The sequence below is a fragment of the Hetaerina americana genome, unplaced genomic scaffold, assembly GCF_022747635.1.
Source record: "Hetaerina americana unplaced genomic scaffold, ioHetAmer1.1.p SCAF_3, whole genome shotgun sequence".
NCBI classification, from domain to species: Eukaryota; Metazoa; Arthropoda; class Insecta; order Odonata; family Calopterygidae; genus Hetaerina; species Hetaerina americana.
The window spans coordinates 75,326,618-75,347,619 of record NW_027286874.1 but is presented as its reverse complement, the minus strand read 5'-3'; the positions used below and the strand labels follow the sequence as shown (position 1 = coordinate 75,347,619).

At 37.1% G+C, this 21,002-nt stretch overlaps 2 protein-coding genes across 2 annotated transcripts in view; one reads left to right on the top strand and one right to left on the bottom strand.

Moving 5' to 3' along the window:
* Mipp1 (Multiple inositol polyphosphate phosphatase 1) overlaps positions 1 to 4,081 on the top strand; it is a 105,448-nt gene extending 101,367 nt beyond the window's left edge. Inside the window, exon 9 of the mRNA XM_071588136.1 lies at positions 1,395 to 4,081. Within this exon, the coding sequence (XP_071444237.1) occupies positions 1,395 to 1,598 (204 nt within the window). The 3' untranslated portion in view covers positions 1,599 to 4,081. The remainder of the gene's footprint in view (positions 1 to 1,394) is intronic.
* Positions 3,754 to 20,961, bottom strand: LOC139690648 (DNA-directed RNA polymerase III subunit RPC5-like). The gene is made up of 9 exons (XM_071588137.1): positions 20,854 to 20,961; positions 20,657 to 20,758; positions 20,355 to 20,506; positions 18,862 to 19,055; positions 15,839 to 16,005; positions 11,555 to 11,759; positions 10,660 to 10,862; positions 5,952 to 6,115; positions 3,754 to 3,866 (listed from the first exon to the last, which is right to left on the bottom strand). Exons 1-9 carry the CDS (start codon positions 20,887 to 20,889, stop codon positions 3,788 to 3,790), a joined length of 1,302 nt encoding a protein of 433 aa, XP_071444238.1. The 5' UTR covers positions 20,890 to 20,961; the 3' UTR covers positions 3,754 to 3,787.
* Between the last annotated feature and the right edge of the window lie 41 nt (positions 20,962 to 21,002).

The window sequence follows — 21,002 nt, the reverse complement described above, 5'->3', positions numbered from 1 at the left end:
CACATGAAGTGTGTGGAAGTGCAAAGTTTCTTTTTCTACCGTCATCACGAAGGAATTCCTGAAACTGAAATGTTTATTTCCTCCAATTTGTCATAATGAAAAAACCAGTGTTTGGAATGAGATGATATAACTGCTCATTAATGCATATAATTAATAACTTATTATTAGTATCATCAGTATTCTAACGGTTTTGGATGGGAACTAATAAAACAATGGTATGATGATATATTTCCTTGCTTCTCCAAACAAAACATATTGAAATCCAGCATTATACGAATGCCCTCTTCAATTCTGCATACTTCTTTCCTCCATTCATTTCGCCCAACATGCCTATCCTATTTCTATACCTTCCTAGCTTGCCTAACATTCACCTTTATATCAGTCTTCAACATTCCATCGCCAATCAAAATTATCTGCATCCATCTTTCCTGCCTCCTTTGGATTTCTACCAACAACAATCCTCTCTCCTACCACGCCATGCATAGATAGCACTTCCTCATTTGTTTTCCCGTCTAATTCTCACATTTTCCATCCTTCTCCACAGCCACATTTCGAAACATTTTAATATATGCTTATTGTCTTGCTTCATGCTTATTGGCTTGCTGATCATGTTTCCATGCCATACAAAACCATGCTCCATACCAGAGTTTTGACCTATCTTAAAGCATAGTCTTAACAATCTTACTCAAAAGTCTCTCTCATCAAATCTCTCTTACCGGTGGAAGCTGCTTTGCCTAACATAATTCTTCACCTTATGTCCCTACTACTTTGACCATTTTGGTCCAAAACATTCCTGAGATAGGTGCATGGTTCATATAGAAAGTATCTGGAAAAGTTTAGGAAAAATAAATTTATTTCAGATATTGCTACAACATCTCAAAATTCTTCAAAGACATCCCTTGAGCACTGACACACACTTGTCAGTGGCTTTTCCCCGACTCAATGGCTCCCTGGTAGGCGATCCTTAAGGGTACAAATGCAAGCTTCTTTGATGGCACATAGGGTCCCATGTTAGCATCCTTTGAGGAAGGATGGATTTTGGAATAGGAAATAGTCTGCTGGTGCCAAGTCGGGACTGTAAGTGGGTTAGGGAATCATCACAATACCGTTGCAGGTCTTCGCAAGCAGACACTCAACTCTTCCCTTGGTCATCCGTCAAGACCTTTGGGATGAGTTTAGTAGCAATCTTTTGCATCAACGAAGTCAGGAATAAATTGTTACATACCACTTGAAAACTTTGCCAATTACTAATCATACCAAATAAATTAACATGATCAAAAGAAAACATTCTTCTCTTTGATATCTGGCAATCTTCACCAGATTACATGAACCCCGGCGTTGCACATTTTCAAAGAATACCTGCAGCCATTAATCGGTTTCATTCACTTTTACAGGGGAGGAAGGTGAACTACAAAGGATGCAGAGTGGGGCTGTGCAATTGGAAATATTTAGAAGATAAACTTGGACCCATTGCTGACAAGTGTGACTTAAGTTTCTGCGAAGATGGTGCAGGTGGTGCCTCCAACCTTGTCTTCTCCCAAATACTAGTATTATTAGCAGTCTTCTTCTCCACATTATCTTCTAGATTTTTGAGATAAGAGACTTTTTGTACAAAAATTTGTAAATTATTTGTATGTTGCTTTGTGAAACACAATAAGTGCCATATATTTATGGAATTACCAACTGGACCAACTCACCCAAACTCACCAGTGGCATCATTTCTATTTTCTAAAGCATTTGATGATCTCTATATGCCAGCTTTTAACATTATAAAACTTAAAAAAAGTATTTTACTGACAACTTACAATCATTGTAGCAGCAGTTATGCTTATTAAATAGGATTAGCATACTAACGAGTCAAAAAAGAAAAATACAAAGTTGTTTAAATAGTTATAAAACTCTTTTATCTATTTTACAAAAAGGAAATATAAGAAATTTACGTCGATGTTAGAAATTTCAATAATATTTTATTAACATTCCACATATATGAACTGAAGTAATCATGTCCAATTTGGAGCAGGATATAGATTTCACTATTAAATTATATAACAATATGCCAGGATAAGTAAGAATGATGAAATTTAAAAAAGGAGGATTTTCAAAAAGAAATGCATTGGAGATCACCATAGGATGCCTTGGACCACAAATGGGAAATACAGACCAGAGTTCCCTAATGCCCTCCAAACAAAACCTCACAAATTGGCATGATAAGACCACGTGGAATGCAATTTGATAGTTGCTCGTGACGGAGAGTGCTGATAAAAAGTAATTGCACCATTTTTACTTGTATAGATTCCAAAATTTACTAGTTGCTTCAGACAAGGCATCATGAAATTTGAAGAGTAAATCATCACACATAGAGGATAAGTCTCGCAAGGTAATTTTCGCACTTAATAAATAAATGCATTGGGAAGAAACTGGTGCGATTTGGTTGAGACAAAACCGACACTAAAGCATTAAATGGACACATCTATTACCCAAGATTACTGAAAGCAAAATAAATTTAATAATTCCAATGTTATTCACGCTGCAATCTAAAGTGTAAATTAAATGAAATTTTCCTTCATAGCACGACAGCCATTTTCTGCTAAAAAATACGTGTGATGCCTAATATATATATAGATATATATATTGGTATATATATATATATATATAGGCATATATATATTCCTTGTGTGTGTATATATACACACAAGGTGAATATTTATTTAAAGAAAGGTATGAGATATTATAGAAATTAGAAAAAAAGGCTATGTTAACTAATGAATGTTTCAAATATGATGACCAATATAGCCTATTCAAATTAAAATAAAATCTCAAAAAAACATTTCTCGAAAAAATGTTTATTTTTCATAAATTTCACTTTTTAAACGTTGATATTAACAAATATTTACAAAAACTTTACTGTATGATACTTAGTACAAATGAAATACTATTGTGCAGTACAACAATTTTTTAACATTAATTATATGCTAAACATACACAAAAAACATCAGTCAAAATTTTTTCAAAATAATTGTCTGTATCTTCAATATTTTCACCGATTACACAATCTACACTTTTTAGTGTTTTCAGTCTGTGCCGCGTAAATTTTAAATTAAAAAAAACCAGAAACTTTGGCAAATAAATTCAAAAGTTGTAATTATCACAATTAAAATCATCCCTTCTCATGTAGAGCCACAACTGCCCAATTATGGCTTGAAGTTAAAGAAGATACAGGCTTGGACCCTGAGAGTATCTCAGAACATGTATTTTTTTTTACCCGCTAATCCAACCAATAAATTCGTTTCCACAATAATACCATTCTTTAAACATTTCAAGAAATTCAATGATACACATATGTATATTATCTCCAGCAAATAACACGAAAAAATAGCTTAATCCATTTTGGTTTTGATTGGCAGTCGTGGGTTCTTTGAAAAGTTTACTCATCACCTTATCAATTTACCCTGCAGATAAATCATCAACATGATTGATTAAGCATTCTATCCTGTGAACTTTCAGTCACCATAATCAAATTAATGATGTGACAAATAAGAGATAAAACAAAAATGTACAATGCTTATTATATATATATGTATAGTCTTAATGTTCTTGGTGGCTGTGGGCTGAAAAGAGCAAAACCTGGTAATATACACGGGTGATAAATAAAGATATACATGTACCACCATATTATCCATACAATTTTACATACATAAATAAGGATACAAAATCTTCCTGACATGATTAGCTCCTTTGGGCTTTGGAAGAATGAAGGAACTGACACAACCCTTACCTGGGAAAAGTCTTATTCTGTAATTAATTGACTCAACTGACGCTGCTTAGCTTCCCACCACAGAGATTGACGCTGTACAACTTCTGGATACCTGGAAACATTAAATAACATTAACTGCATGTAATCTAATGATTCACTCGCGTGTAAATGAAAGGAACTTGCACATACACTGTATATTTTGGGAACTATTTTAGCGTTTTAACCATTGAAAAGTTGATTCATTAGAAACAAAGTAATTGATGTACGTAATGTAAATAAGCAAATGTCTTATTAAGGCTTATAATGAAATAAAATGTTTGATGTGCACAGCATTATCTTATTTCTTACGGAGATGTATAAAGATGTACCCACAATGAAGATTGAGAATAATATCAGAACAGATTGTCCTTGATCTGGAACCACATTAACCTAAGATTAGCATTCTGGCAACCTATTCTGGTGCAATATCAGCACAAGGTGTATGGTATGGATTGCTCCTGATTAGGTTTTAAATAAGGGGTTGCGGTATCCCAGTGGGTAGAGTGCTTGGTTGCTGATCCCAGGAGTATGGCTCAAAACCAGGCGTTGTTCATGATCAACGCTAATGGGGACGCACTGGTACCCTAATTCCTAGAGAGTATTGACAGGATCAATGCAATAAGAGGTTGGGCAGCCCATCATCTGCCATCAGTTGAGAAGATTATGGATTTCTGAGGATTAGAATATGAATAAAGAGAGGTGCGGGTATTCTAGTGAGTAAAATCCTCAGCTACACAAGGCCATGGTTAAAAGTTGGGTGTTGCCCCTAGGCCAGTTTCACCCTGGCCAATTGAATGTTTAATTGTTTTCAACAAATGATCCCAGATGCTGAATTGTATATCATCATTCTGCTTTATACAACAAATACATACACCACTTGAATTCTAGTAACCAGGGCCAGGGATTCTCTATTGTATAATTTTTCTCTAACTTTTCTAGACTAATTTTTGTATCTTTCCAAGGTGATGCTTTGTACAAATGTCGATAATTTTTTTTAAGTCCAATACCCAAGGAAAATGTAAATTTTCATGATGTTTAATGAAGAAGAGGATGAGGAAATTACACGTTTGAATATCAGTTTAATATCTCTCAAATGTGAGGAACATAATTTATCACAAGCAGACGAAAAGGTCTTTCGAGGAAATTTTCTTTCTAAACAACAAAATTATCCATAACAGTAAACAGACAAGTTCTGGTAAGGGCAACTGATATGATGGAATGTTAACACTTCAAGACAAATAAAAAGAAATTAAACTCTTTAAACCCATCCAAAAAAGAATATGACAACAGAATAATGAGCAGCACATTCTCAATCGTATGACTTACTTTCTTAGCAACCGAACATCTCCATCAATAGGAGCATTCAAGAAGTTTAATCTCCTTCGCTTGCAGCTCTCTCACTTTCAAAGCAGCTTCTTTTTTCCTTTCTTTCTTTATCTCTTGAAGCCTTCTTAGCAGCCTTCCTAACTGCAAGAGCTTCATTATATACCTGGGGTATATGCTTTCCTGGAGTTGTGAATCAATAACTTTATAGACTCAACTCCCCCGGTCACTATCAGCTCATCCCATCACGAATGGTACTCAGTTCAACAAGAGAAGTCTCGTCAAAGTTTCGGCAAGCCCAAAAACGTGTCGGCTTAAATAATATTTTTCCGGTTTTCACCTAAAAATGCTTAAGTTTTGCATTTTTTCCGGGTCAATTGACACACTTGAGTTTACATAAACTGACACCAGAAGCATTGTTCTTATGCATATAAGTATTCCTCTTTTGTTAGCCATTGTTCCTGTTGTTATTACACAATCAGTAAACAAATCACTATTGAAATAAATCTATGCTCCATAGAAAAACATAACAAATAAATATAAATATCGTTCCATATAAACACAAACTCTTCACAAAATGATGCTTACTTGTTGAGAAAAATCCTCTGTATTTCCACGTCATTTAGTACAGTGATGAAAGGTAACTAATGAAAGGGAGACTAAATTATACAAAAGTATAATATTGTGACTGCTCAGGTGGCGTGCAGATACAACATTCAATCATCTTCTTTAACTTAATTGTCTCAACTTCGTCCCCATTCCTTAAGACAAAATAATGCAGCCACTTTTAACTGTTTTAAGAATTCTACTTTCTCTTAAAGAGTTCTAAACTTACCTCTTCAGGAAGTCTTCGTCAGTTGGAAGCAGCAACTCCCAACCTTTGCCAACTTTATGCTGTGAAATGTGTGAAAGTATTTCAGTGACCTCCTCAAATGGCAGCTTTACTGTTGACACAATTTTGCTGCGGTCCAAATACTGATTTTTTGTAAACAAAGATAGCTGAAAAGGTTAAAATTACCATGAAAGGTCAGGCGAAACGTTTTTAAGGAATAGTAAAGGGAGATAAAGGAGGAGGGAGAGCATAACACGGGAATGAGCTTATTTATTTAGTTTATTACTCTGGAAAGGTCATCTAGGGTGGAAATTCTAATTCCAAAATAAACGTCACCTTTTGGCATTTAATCATTCCAACTTTGTTCAGCAAAGAGTGGATCTGTTTGGATTATAATAATTTGCACAGGGAAAGATTAGAAACTCATAAATTGCAGTGAAAGGAGTTGATGTGTGACATTCTATCAAACCCTCACGGATTCTGCCAACACTTTCAAAAAAGTTACTTAATAAAGGTTATCCGATAGGTCTAGACAACTATTAAAGCAGCCCTGAGCTGTACTAACTTCTGAATACGATGGAAACGGATGTATTAAGAACTGTAAGATCAAACCGGAAGGGATTGCCGAGAGTTATTATGACAAATAAATTGAAAACGGGACAAGTTGCAGCTGCCTTTCCGGAAAAGAATAATGCAAGGCATAAAAGCTTTCACAGAGGAGAGAATTGATTACAGGAAACTTGAGTGTGAATATTAAAAAGACGCATTGCAATTTTGATATGGAGCATGGTTTTTTATGGCATGGAAACATGGTCAATCAATCTAGGCGATGGGTATGAGTTAAGGGCTTTTGAGATGCGAATGTGTAAAGTGATGTTAAAGGTGAAATGGACAGAAAGGAAAATAATGGAAGAAGTGCTAGTGTACATGGGAGAGTAAAACTCGAACAGAGGAGAATGCTTCAAAAGACCTCACAATTATTTAAAGTTCTGAATTCTAAAACCCCTTCATATTTATATGAAAATTTTATATTCAATTCACTTACGACAAAGAGATCAACCCGCATTACAAAAACATTCCATCTTCCCAAATACCGCAAGGCTATATATGAAAAGTCATTCAGTATTTCATCCTGTCAACTATGGAACTCTTTGCCTAATAAAGTAAAATTATCCAGGAACACATCCCAATTCAACAGGGACATGTTTGAATATCTGGCTACCACACTATCAAAATGACCTTATTACTGTTCCATCAGGCTAAATATTTAACTATTGTTCTTTGTATTTGTATGCATGTATTGTACTATATGTTTCGTTCAACTGATGTTAAATTATGTTTTGTGACTGGTTTAATTACCTTATTCTATGCATTATGTAAACCTGTTTCACTCCATAGGTTTCAAAACCTCATGTAACATAATTAATGGTTTCTGGCGTAACTTTATGGAACCCATTCATTATAAGTTCCACACGTTTTGTGTGGAACTACAAAGTTAGTCCTTTCATTTATACTCATGTAACATGTATTCTGCTCCAAGGGACTTTGCTCCCACAGCAGTAAAAATTGTTTATTATTATTTAGAAACAAATTGATGGTTTAGAAGTGAAAGGACAAGAGGGATGTTTGTGTACAGAGCAGCATTCATGATGTTAGCACGAAGACAGCGCAGGAAAGGAAAGGGAAAGCAAAGGAAAGACCTCTCGCCATTGTGGACTACAATGACTCCATGGGAGGAGTTCATCTATTATATGGTGATGTATAGTACGGCGAGGAAGAGGATAAAGAAATATTATCGTAGTAGTTTTGAGGGGAGGCGACCGACAGCTAAGGTCATTTGCGCCATAGGAGATGGACAGGAAAGGATGAAGGGTGGAGAGAAACCCGGCGTCGGCATTAGCCTACTCTTTACGAAAGGCGCCAAGGGGTCCGCGGCTTAACGTCCCATCCGACGGACGGCGTACTCACTCAAAGTGCCCTCCACAAAGCATCTCAAGTAGGGATCGAGATACCTCTGAAAAATATTCAACACCTCTGGGATTTGAACCCGCGCCCTCAGGGTGGGAAGCCAGTACATCAGCCCCCGCACCATCTCGATCCCCAGAAATATTATCAGAAGATATTCGGGCACCTTCTTGATCTATGCACCTTTAATTCTTAAGTTATATATAGAAAGCCAATTGAATTCCCATTTAGATCTCATTTACCCGTTATTCAACAAATATAGAGATATTTCCAAAGTACCGAGAAAACGCTCCAAAATTAGACCCTCCCCTGCCAGTATCAGGTAGACATTCCCTGGTCCTAAATTCCCCAACTGCTTCTAAAAAACATTCACACAAAAGATGTGTAGTGTGTTTGTTCATAAGCAGAGGAGGGAAACAATATACTGCGGCAGAGCGGGCAACATTCCACTCTGTGCAACTCCACGCTTCCGTGCATTCCACACCCAAGCGCAGTACTAAGTGAGAGACAAAAGTGTGTATACATAGTGCGGCACTTAAATCTGGACAAGCACGCATTTCCTCGAATAAGATTTCCTCGCCAGGTTAGCAAAACCTTCCCAAGACTTCTCCGAAGCATTTTACTTAGCCAAAATATTATAAACAGTTGATCTGGGGTACCAGAAAAATCAAACTATTTTGAAATACTACCTTGATCAAAAAGTTCCCGGAATAACCACCGTGTGGCGCTCCCATCGTTCCGATTTGAGTTCTGTTTTTTTTTGTTAAATTGGTACATCTGTTGTTGATATTCCCTTTAAATCTTAGTGTCATAACTTGACATTTGCAAAAGTTACGGTCGGTTTTCGGTATGTCCATCAGTGCTTCCTGCGATTTTTCCATTACTTCCTCTCGGCTGCTAAAACGCGTTCCCCGTAATGGTTTTTTAACTCGATTGAACAGAAAGAAGTCACAGGGAGCCAAATCAGGTGAATTCGGTGGCTGTTGGATGGTATTTGTTGCATTTTTCGTCAAAAAATTACGAATAATGATAGCACTGTGCGACGGTGCGTTATCATGGCGCAAAATCCACGAGTTTTCTGCCCACATTTCTGGTCTCTTTCGGCGAATTGCTTCACGCAAACGTCTCATAACGCCCAAATAATACTCTTTGTTTACTGTCTGGCCTTCTGGCAAAAATTCATGATGCACTACACCGTTGTAATCCATGAAAACCGTCAGCATTGCCTTCTTTTTTGACTGAAAACGACGTGGTTTTTTTGGTCTCGGCTCATTTGGTGAACGCCATTCACTTGCCTGATGTCTGGATTGCGTGTCGTACTCATAAACCCACGTCTCGTCTCCAGTAATGATCCTTTTGATGAATGTGGGATCGGATTCAGCCTCGCAAATCATGTCTTTTGCGACGTCAACACGGTCTCTTTTTTGCATGAAATTGAGGTCTTTTGGCACCAACTTTGCTGCTACACGACGGAAACCCAAATTATTAACCACAATGTCTTGGGCGGATCCATAGGCAATGTTCAAGTCCTCCGCTATTTCTCTGATGGTTAATTTGCGGTTATTGACCAACATTTCTTTTACTTTATCAATTTTTTCACCGACTTTCGATGTCGATGGTCTGCCACTGCGTTCATCATCTTCGATTGACTCACGACCACTTCTGAACCGCTCGTGCCACTGGTAAACGACCGTTTTTTTTAGAGAATCGTTGCCGAAACACTTTTCCAACATTTCCAACGTCCGTGCGCCACTAAATCCGTTTTTTACGCAAAATTTAATACAAGTTCGTTGTTGCAAATTTAAATCCATTTCTGCAATTGTAAAAAATCGCCAACACACACAGAGATAGATGTACTCTTGGCTACGTAACTTTTGCAAATGTCAAGTTATGACACTAAGATTTAAAGGGAATATCAACAACAGATGTACCAATTTAACAAAAAAAACAGAACTCAAATCGGAACGATGGGAGCGGCACACGGTGGTTATTCCGGGAACTTTTTGATCAAGGTAGTATAATGCCTAGTGCAAATACTTTTGAAAACAGCAGCTCTTAGATTGTACTCTGCACTTGTATGTAACATCTCAGCCATTTTGAGGTTAGGACTGTTCACTAGATGCCTATAGCTTTCAAGAATACCAATCGCGACCTCCAGAAGAACTACAATACGGCGGGAAATTCAAATTGAAATTTGTCTGGATTTAAGCGCTGCAACCTCTATAGTGTAAATAAAGCTAAAACAAACTACAATAAATGGTGTTCAATTATGAAAAAATATCCATATTGGCAAGTCACCATTTTTTTCAAATTTTGGCATGAAAAAAAGCATTAAATTAGCGAATTTATTTATGACAATAATTGTTTGAATAATGAAGCTGAAAGTAAAACAATTTTTTTTTTCACATTTTAACTCAACAACAAGTCAATAACATTATTAACCACCAAAAAAAATATATATATCCATAGATTAAAAACCCCCACCAGGTGGAAAAGACTATTGAAAAAACTGTCCCCATTTAAAGGGTTAACTTTAATAACTTCCAAAAAAATTATCCCGGGTAAAATGTTTTAACTGCAAAACTAATGTGTTATCTCAGACTGTGTTTTTATATAAGTGCCACTTTCAGAACTATGTCATACGTGAACCCAAAATATTACCGCCTTGCACAAAGAAGATGAAAACAAACACATTGATCAGAGAAAATTCAACCATAAAAGAGAAAGTGAAGAGATTGCAACTCACCACATAGTCGCGTGCACGGCACATTAATTCAGCAGGTACGCCATTAAAGGAACTTTCCGAGTCCTTGGGATAAATTATATCACTTTTCACAACCCAGTTACCATTAATGAGCACTGCAACAGCCTGCATAAACCTTAGAACATTGACAGCCTCCTTTTCTTGGCCGAGTAACGATAGTAATTTGCTGAAATTGATAATTTTAGCTGTGGAAAGAAAAGTAAATTGAGATTAATTACACCTTCACTTCTAACAAGCCACCTCGATAAATTTGCCAACCCACACATGAAACTAGTCAATGGAGATGGATCAGTATGGGGGAGAGAGAGAGTTACATTTACTTTTTCAACGACAAATGAACAATGCAATGCATTATTTCAACTCCTTTCACTATCAATATGAAGGTAATAAGCAACACAGATAATTTGTATTGAAGGCAAAGGATTCCTTTTTATTCAATTAATAAGGGGGGAATAAGTCAACCTTGCAGACATCAAAACACTATTCTCTTATCAGTGTGCAATGACAAAAACTATTAAAATATACTAACTAGCAATTACTACATTATAAAAATTAGCACTTCTTATGCACAAAATAACCACTTAATCCCGGGGAATTTTATTATATTAACTTTTTGATTTCATCAGAGCTTTATACTTGGTAATTTTTATTCAAACAATATATCAATTGAGAAGAAATTTTATAAATTTAAAACCTCTGAGACCATTATTGAGCTATAGTTTTTAAAAAATATTTTTGCCAAAAAAAGTTAAAAATATCCCGTTGAGAGGCTATGCCTGATGAAATATTAATGTATAAGGTTTACAAAGGTATATAGATATTTCTAATGAACAAAATAATTCATTGATGATAAACAGAACATTAAGGATCATCTTACCACTTCTGAGAAGCATTTTTACTTGGTCTGGAATTAATAGAGTCTTCATTTTATCCAAGGAAATGAAATCTGATTGTAGTTTTGGAGCACTGTGGTAATCAGATGATTCTGATGGCACTAAGTTTTTCATATATTCAGTTTTGTCAATGTCAAGGCCAGTCACTTCAGTTTGTGGTACAAAGGATAATAGCTTCAGTCTCTCTTGCTGAAAGAAAAGAAATATACAATGAAAATCAACTGCCTTTACCTCCAATCAAATGTTCATGTGAAATTAAAAGTAGTTTCATAAATGAAACTTTACCAAAATCCAACCACACAAAGAATCATCACACGCTAATAGCACCTGCAAACAGCGTTAATTTTCATAAACCCATTCTATTAACAAATTCATTGATACATACATACATAGCTAGCCCATGACTTATGAGCTCTAAACAAAATAGTTTCCATGACTACTGACTCCTTTTCAGAAGAAAATAAGACTGACAATCAAAGCATTGTGGCATTGAAATTTTGCCACATTTACCCTATTCTACTGATCTTGGCCTAAAGTGACATTTTCTTATTAATTTCCAAACTTGAAAAAAATGGCTTGGCAGAAAATGATTCATGTTGAACAAGGAGATCATCACCAAAACAATGCCCATTTTGAGGACCTTCCGAAACCCTAATTCTTAGATGTCTTAAAAAGGCTTGGGAAACGCTGGGAAGTGTATTGAGCTAAAAGGAGATTATATTGAAAAATTTTAAAAAAATTCTATTTTTATTCCAAAGGACTTATTTAACGACCCACATAGCACTCATTCCACCTGAAATGATTCATTGTCCTTACTCATTATATCAATTTCCTTTCAACTTGATATAAGCCTGTATGTGAATACAGCTGTGTACACCTAAATGTTATCGCTCCATTTGCTAAGATTTTCAAACCTAATTTTATAACCTGTATTCACTTAATTAGACAGGGATGACATAAATCAAGAACTTAACCTGTACACTAAGAGAATGAACACAAAACCTCTGCAATAACATTTAACACCTTCACCATCCTCGGCTATTAGCAACAGCAGTAAACAGAGGCTATTCAATCCCATTTCTAAAACAACAAACCATTCTGATTCGCTTCACACCCAGATGATAATAGAGGGTGCGGCAACATAACTTCCTTTATTGAGAAGCGTGCCAATCAGGCTGGTGAGGTTGTAGAAAGGTAAGTGTGGTCTCATTCGACAGCCAGGGTTCTTAAGTTTTCCTCTCACCCCGGTCAGTCGCCATCATGCGTTGGAATAGTGAGGAGTGTGCGTTTGCCGTCGAGGCCTATTTTTCGAAGGATGTTCTGTGACAGCAACCAAGCAGGCCTTCCGGAATTGCTTCAATTCAGCCCCGTTGGGCCCTGTGGCGGACCGGAAATCAATTGCTACATGGGTCACTACATTCATACAAACCGCTAGTCAGACAAGACGAAGAACAAGTCCCACAGCTCATCAGATTACCTATGAACATTGAGGCAGGGAGAGCCGCCATGGGGATCGAGATGGTGAGGTGGCTATTGTACTGGCTTCCCACCCAGAGGGCCGGGGTTCATATCCCGGTGGTGTTGAATATTTTTCAGAGGTATCTCGATCCCTACTTGAGGTGCTTTGTGGAGGGCACTTTGAGAGAGTACGCCGTCCGTCGGATGGGACATTAAGCAGCAGACCCCTTGGAGCCTTTCGTAAGAGTAGGCCAATACCAACGCCGGGTTTCTCTCCACCCTTTATCCTTTCCTGTTCATCCCTAAAGGCGCAAATGACCTCAGCTGCCGGTCGCCTCCCCTAAATACTACTACCACTGAGAGCCGCCATCTTGCAATCCCCACAGCATTCTGCACACAAACATGCGTCAGGCCTTGGACTTCCTGATCCTTCAGCGAGGCGAACTCTTCACGATGATCTTTATTACCATCCTTACAAGTTGGCAATTGTGCAGGAACTCTCCGAACGTGACATCAATTCTCGAAGTAATGCATGAGGTTCTTCTCGAAAACGTTCCCAAGGACGCAATTGTGTTTTTCAGTGATGAAGCCCATTTTCAAGTGATTGGATATGCCGACAAACAAAACATGCACTACTGGGCTAACACCAATCCCAGAGAATTGCATCAAATGCCTTTGCATTCACCTAAGGTCACTGTGTTGTGAAATTTCCTCAGTCAGTATTATTAGTCCCTAGTTTTTTGAAGAAGATGAGGTCACACTGACAGTGAGTGAATTCGGACTGATATGTAAACGTGTTGAAGGATTTTTTTTGTTCCACAACTTGATGAACTGGCCTTAGGGGACATTTGGTTCCAACAGGACGGAGCAATGGCTCACACTTCAAGGGCATCGATGGCTATATTGAGGGGATGCTTCCCCAAGCACCTCTTCTCAAAAAGGTATGATTTGTAGTGGCCAGCCCACTCCCCCAATTTGGCCCCTTGCGATTTTTTTGTGGGGTGTTTTGAAATCCCATGTTTATGTCGACTGTCCAAGGAACATACAAGACCTGAAGGAAAACATTTGGGCAGAAATTGCCAACATACCTGCTGCTATGCTGGTAAGGGTCGTGACAAACGCCAGAAATCAGCTCATTCAGTGTATGGACAATGGGGGGGGGCAGCCTGATTTGATTTTCAAAACTGTGTAAAACAAAACTTTTAATATGTACCTACATTTAAAAAAATAACAAAAAGATTGCATCCCATAAAATGGGTTTTATTGCATTTTCAAAAAGGAAGTTATGTTACAGCACCCTATACAATGGATCAGTGACATAAATAATATATTTGCAGAAAGATGCATCCACATCTCAATGGACACCTTTGAAAGCATTACCTTATCCTGGGAGTAGAATTTCAATGAGCTTGAATATAAAATATACCAAGGCCACATTGCATGTTTTCACATGATAAGCTCATTGAACACACTGATAACAATTAATGGCCTTTCCTAGACAATATAGGGTCATTATAGATACAGGGTGAGTTCTGAAATGAGGGTGGAGGGAATGTTAAGCTTTGAGGAAGTGGCAGCACCTCAGTTATTGTAAACCTCTGCGTGTCGACCGTGTCACAAAAAAAATGGAATCAACTATCGAGCAATGTTATGCAATTAAGCTTTGGACTAAACTGAAAAAATCTCTTGAGGAAACAAACAAAATTATTCATGAGGCTTCCGGGGCCTCTGCTCTATCCTACTCAAAAGTTTCGAGGTGGTTAAATGCCTTTAAGGAGGGCCAGTACACCGAGCAGTCCCCCAAGCCCAAAAAGGCAAGAATGAGCAAATCAAAAGTGGAAACAAGGCTCATTGTCTTTTTCGGCCATAAAAGAGTGGTCCATATGGAGTTTGTTCCTCAAGGACAGACAGTTAATGCTACCTACTACGTGGATGTGCTGGAGAGACTCCGAAAAAGGGTCATCAGAATGAGAAAAGACATCTCTCCTACCTGGCAACTCCCTCACGACAACGCGCTACAAGTCCACATGTTCCTTAACTAATACCAGGTGCCCCACACCCTCTATAATCCTGGCGTCGCCCCAGCAGACTTATTTTTGTTCCCTCAGATTAAGACAGCCTTGAAAGGAACTCATTTTTCATCCATACAAGAGATCCAGTCAGCCGTGACTAAGACCTTGCGAGAGGTCCCCAAAGATGCCTTCCAGGGTGCATACCGGTCATGGCAGAGTTGCTGGAAAAAATGTGTAGAGGCCCAAGGGCAGTACTTTGAAGAATTTTAAATGTTTGTGCAAATCTGTCCAATAAATTATTCATAAAAAAATAATTGCATTACTTTCGGAATGCACCCTGTGCTCCCAAACAATGGGAAAAATCTCAACCCCTTCACCATGTCAGGTTTTCCAAGATCAACACTCTTCCATCATCCTCAAGTGACTCACAAGTCTCACATTGAATGTTTAGTACCTGATACAAAAATAGAATTGCTATGAATGCCACTGGTTTAATTAAAATCAAGTTTAATCCTAGTTCATTTTTATTGTCAGGCCATGTGCACATGATGCTCCAAACCAAAAACAACCACGTCTCACAACTAAAGGAACATCTAACTAGTCAAGGATTCCCAACTTGCATTTCATATTCCAAAATATTTTTTTTTAATTGACCCTTTCCCAGATTTTCACCACGGAATATTTGAAGAAACTGACCAATTCCTAATTCTTTCCTCCAATTTCCCCAACTGAGTGGACACGCTGCTTTTCCTTACACTGTAGTTTATGCCAGCCAAATATTGGGCCCACCAATCTTACCTCAGCTTCCTCAGTCTGCGAATGGAAAAACTTGGTAGCAAACCACTGCTCCTCAGCCCTTTTCTTGTTGAGGAAACCAAAAGACATCTCTCGGGCCTTCTTCACGCGATCGGACTCCTGGCGAGCGAATTTAACGTTGACCTTCTGAGCTTCTTCCTCAGCCATATCTTTGAAAGCAGGAGAAAATCATTACACCAATTTATTTTTTACTTTAAGAAATTAACCTAGTGTTATAGAGACCAAGAGGGTGCCAATGACTTCACACTAAACAGATGACAAATGAAGGCACATTTAGCAACAGTGTCAAACATTAATAAACCTTCCCTAAAGCTTTGAAATATTTGCTCAGTTTGGAGTTGCAGAGAAATGAAACCACAAGCATACAAATATTTTACAATCACCTCAAAAGACCAATTCCAAATGTATAGGGAGAGAAAGGAATGGGAGATGCAGTCTCAGAAATTCCAAACATCTCAAACATGAAGACAGAAGATTCATACTAACCATATTTTGAAAGAGAATGAACATTCCCAAATACCTCAAGACATGCTGTAATCATCTGGAGCAAGCACACAAGTAGGCATGAAAATTTCTTGAGTCCATCACTCTTAACAAACGACACATCAAGGAAAATCAAGCACAAGTAACAAACTATTATATTCAGAACAGATTCTGAAATATATATATAATATTTGGGGGGCAAAACATTCTCACCACCCTTCCCACTAATGTTTTCTCAGACTAGGGGGTAAATCATAAATATTATCCTTTTTCTTAGAGTTTTAGGTGAAATATAAGACAAAAATTCTCATTCAATACAACAATTGCACCCATCGAAAAAAAACCACCAGGGGCCACACTTTTAACCTATCCATTTTGTCAACTGGGTTGTACATGGATGTTTATCTCTGGATAGAGAACAAAAAACACAGTAATCAACCAAAGGGTTGGTTTCACAACTGAGGGTAGAGTGGCCAGCTCCTTTCCCTATGTCACTCGTGGTGGTGACCAAAAAAAATCACACAGGTTGGGTGAAGGGTGCCCGGACACATCACTAGGACTTTAACTTGAGCTGACTGATCATTAGCTCAGTGCTCCACATGCACATCTATGGACTACCCTGTAAGCCATCTCAAGGATGTGTGGCAGGGGGTGTTATGTCACCAGCCATTCCACTTCTACTCCACTATGTCCACATACACATGGCAGGCCACAATCAACCAAGAAGACAAGTGTAATGGAGGCGACCGGACATCATATGCACTCACTATGTGAGCATTCAATAATAATGTAAATCATAAGTTTCACAGAGCACAACACGAATTAAATTCAACATCATTTTCACTCAATTTGAAGTAAAGACCTCCTACATTTATGAAATATTAGTAAGAGCAAAGAAGATTACCAAAATATGGGTATATATATGCATAAGCAACGAACTGTTAAAAACAGAATATCCTAAAATGAGCAAAAAACTGAATGACAGCTTTCTTTTAATGAATGCTTAAGTTTTTTCAAACACATTCATAAATTTAAAGAATTGACCAACTATTTCATTCCATAAATAAATTTTGAGAAAAATACTTTTCTTCAGTTGCATTTATCATCTAATGCAAGTCATCAATCCGAATGTACACAGTGAGATTATATGGCACTGTACACATAAGTGTGTATGCTTATATGGACCTAAGAGCTCTTTTTACCATGTACCCCTAATAAGCAGAGCCCACAATAATATTTCATTGCCATTATATCATCAATACAGCATTTTCCAATTCCTCTACCCACTGGACTATCATGTCCCTTCAGATAAAGAAGTCAGTTGTAAAATAGACAAGTGTACTCAATGAATAAGCAGCTGGAGAAATGAGTACTGGTAAATCACAGGTTTATCAGTCAATTTTGATGTGAAGGTATTATGGTGCGATTCTGAAAAAGATGATTGCCAGGTTGGCAATCAAACAAGCAGGCACAAGTGTACATGTTTATTAATAGACTATAAAAATGCACCCTTCCAGAAGTCTACCAGGGCAACATAAGCCTAGGAAGCAAAGCAACACTTACAAAATATATCTATAACTTGCTTCAATATGGCAGTGGGTCAAGGAAAAAGAGAAGTTTCACGGCAGAAGAAATTAAAAATACTTGCAGCAGTAGAATTGCGGCCCTACAGGAGAATGAAGATTATTAAATAGACAGATCAAATTACCGCAGAAATATTCGATAAAGAGAGGGAGAAGAAATACTCTCTGGAAACTCTTAAAAGAAGAAAGAATGATCGCCCCAATGGACACATTTCGAGACATGCTTCATACGAATAGGCAGAGTTGAAGGAAAAAAGAACAACCAGAATTAGAGAGGAAGACCCCCACAGGAGATATACATAATGCAAGCATTGGCAGGCATCAAACTAACAAAATATGAACATGAAAAGAAATTAAAACAAAAGTGAAACTGATTGGAAAGCTGCATGAAACTAAATCCAGCCAGGTGTGATGACATTAGGCAATGAAAAAAAATGACCTCTGTTAATTTCGTATTACAATCCCACTTGAAGAAAAACAGGTATTTATACAGAACTTCATAATTTCATAAAGATTTACTTTCCAATTTTTCTGACTGGCCCCTCACTTTACCCAAGACAGTTTCGCAAAGATTTCTCTAACCTCATTAAACTGACATATCACTTATACATGAAATACAATAACAGAGGTTTTCATATTGTAAAGCCCAAGACCAAAACACATTATCATTCATTCACTTATGACACTTGAATGACTGTATTTTCAATATTAATAATAATGTTCAGTACTTCTAGTACTACATGATATATTTCAGAAGGGAGAATAGGTCACCAAACATGCTTTCGAATATTTCTTTGGCAGAACTAATTCATGAGATGTCACAAATATGGCAAATGAAAGTATTTCCATGAGTAGGGATATTAATCACTAATAAGACATGACAAGATTGATACCAACACTGAAAAATGACAACTGGAAGAATAAAGCTGTTTTACACACCATCATCCAATTCTTTGGCATCATCTTTTGAGTTGGATTCAGCATCCAAGTAAGGAAATGAAGGCTGCAGCTGCACAATTCCTTTCAATGGGGTTATAAGCAATTCGCCATTTTGAACCACCCCCACACAATATGTGCAGGCATTGTCCACAACTCTTGGTCCAGAGCGAAGTATATGTTTATCCATTATACCCCTGAAAAATTTGAATCACACATAATTGTTAATGTCAATCAGAAATTGGAGTCTAAAAAAAAATCAAATAGTGGAAATGGATAAATTCACAGAACAGTGTGTGTGATGATTTATTATAAACGGGCAAGACATATTAGAACAATAATTTTCATTCACATGCTGTCTTGGTTCCAAAAACTATAACTATCCCGATATATTTAATGAGTGAAATTCATGTTTACTAGAAATCCTATATTCCACAGAAGAAATATTTAAATGGCTTAAGGCTCATGAAACTCCCACAGTTTTGTCATTCTATTCATTCTTTAGGTGATTATAAAATCTGAAAATTGGTTGAGTTGACATATAATGATTAAATGGCTAAATAATATCAAATGGTTATAAATTTCATAGCCATCAACACTTATTAGTGGATATGTAGTGTATATACATTAGTTATCCACTGTTAGATCAATGACAAAGTGCAATTTACACAACTCTTATAAAGATATTTTAACAACTGTCAATTACTCTTAGCATATTTTAGAACTATTGATTTTTAACTTTGCTAGAATCAATTAACGTTGAATATGGTGAGGATATTCACATCAATGAACCACCAGTCCAGCGCCCAACGTGTATAGCCACTATGTATAATGTCAACCATAAAGCTATTTTAGGAAGTATCATATGTTGGCAATACATACACATATACAACTAGACCCATGCTTGGATATTATGAGGATAATGGATATTGATATTATGGACTTGTGCTGCGCACGTAGATTCTTTGAAGAGTTTTCAAAAATAGATTTGGAATCACTCATAAAGCTGAAAATGCCAAAAGCTACCATGACAAAAAATAAACTCAAAACCTAGGGAGCAATTGGGTCATTACACATAAAAATTTCGTGGTCCACGTGATACGAATTATAATATTCCTCCTTGGCCAAATAACGATAATCATGAAGCGTTTCTAACGTCGCAATAATAATTTCAATGCGGGCACTTTAAAATAAAAACACTCATGCAGTTGGAAATCGTCCATTTAAAAGCATGAACCTACTTAACCAGAATGACTCTGCCTCGTAAATGGTTAAGCCCAATAACTAAGCGAACGTACAATATCTGGTAGCACCTACGATGAAATGGATGTCAAATACTACGTATGAGAGGGCTATAAAGGTTCTAGAGGATATTAAAATGCTCCGTAGCAAAAACGATGACATTTTTTGGCGTATTTCGTCAACTCGTATCATGTCCCTGAATGCAAAATGATTATTGCAATTTTTCATACTAGCTATACGAAGCAGATGATTACCTTTCAAACTCCGAGGATTCTGGTTGAGTTTTGTCTTTCGTGCTGCTACAATTCAATGCAATCTGTTCTCCTTTGCCAACGTCATAATTGGGGCTGTTGGTATCGAGTTGCAATTCTAACTCCACTTCTTGATGATGTGGTTTAATTTTTGACTAATAAAGTAAATTGATAACAATATAATTAATTAAAATCATAGCAAGACTTCATGAACCGAAAAGGACAAAATGGAATGTGTACCTTCATATCACTTAACAATATTTAATCCAAGATATAATTATTCACAAAGATATGCCAAAACTCACTCGGACTACCGGTAAATTATCGTAATTTAGATGATTTGGACGAACGGGATACTGATACAAATACAATTTATTGGCCAATGCAGTGGACAGCATAACGGGAGCCTGCAACGAAGGGATTTACAAGAAATATCTCCAATTAGTCAAAGTTCTTAGATGCTAAGTACCTTGAAAAGTGGAAAATGAAGCAAAATACCAACCTCAAAAACAACCCGGTCATTTTTTAAATCCGTCATTTTACAACCAAGGCTTAATTACAGCAATTTTTATCAACACGAGCACTTTCAAACACACGTGTTAACTCGAAAACAAGCGAGTTATTAAATAAGAAAGCGCAACTGGAAAGAGG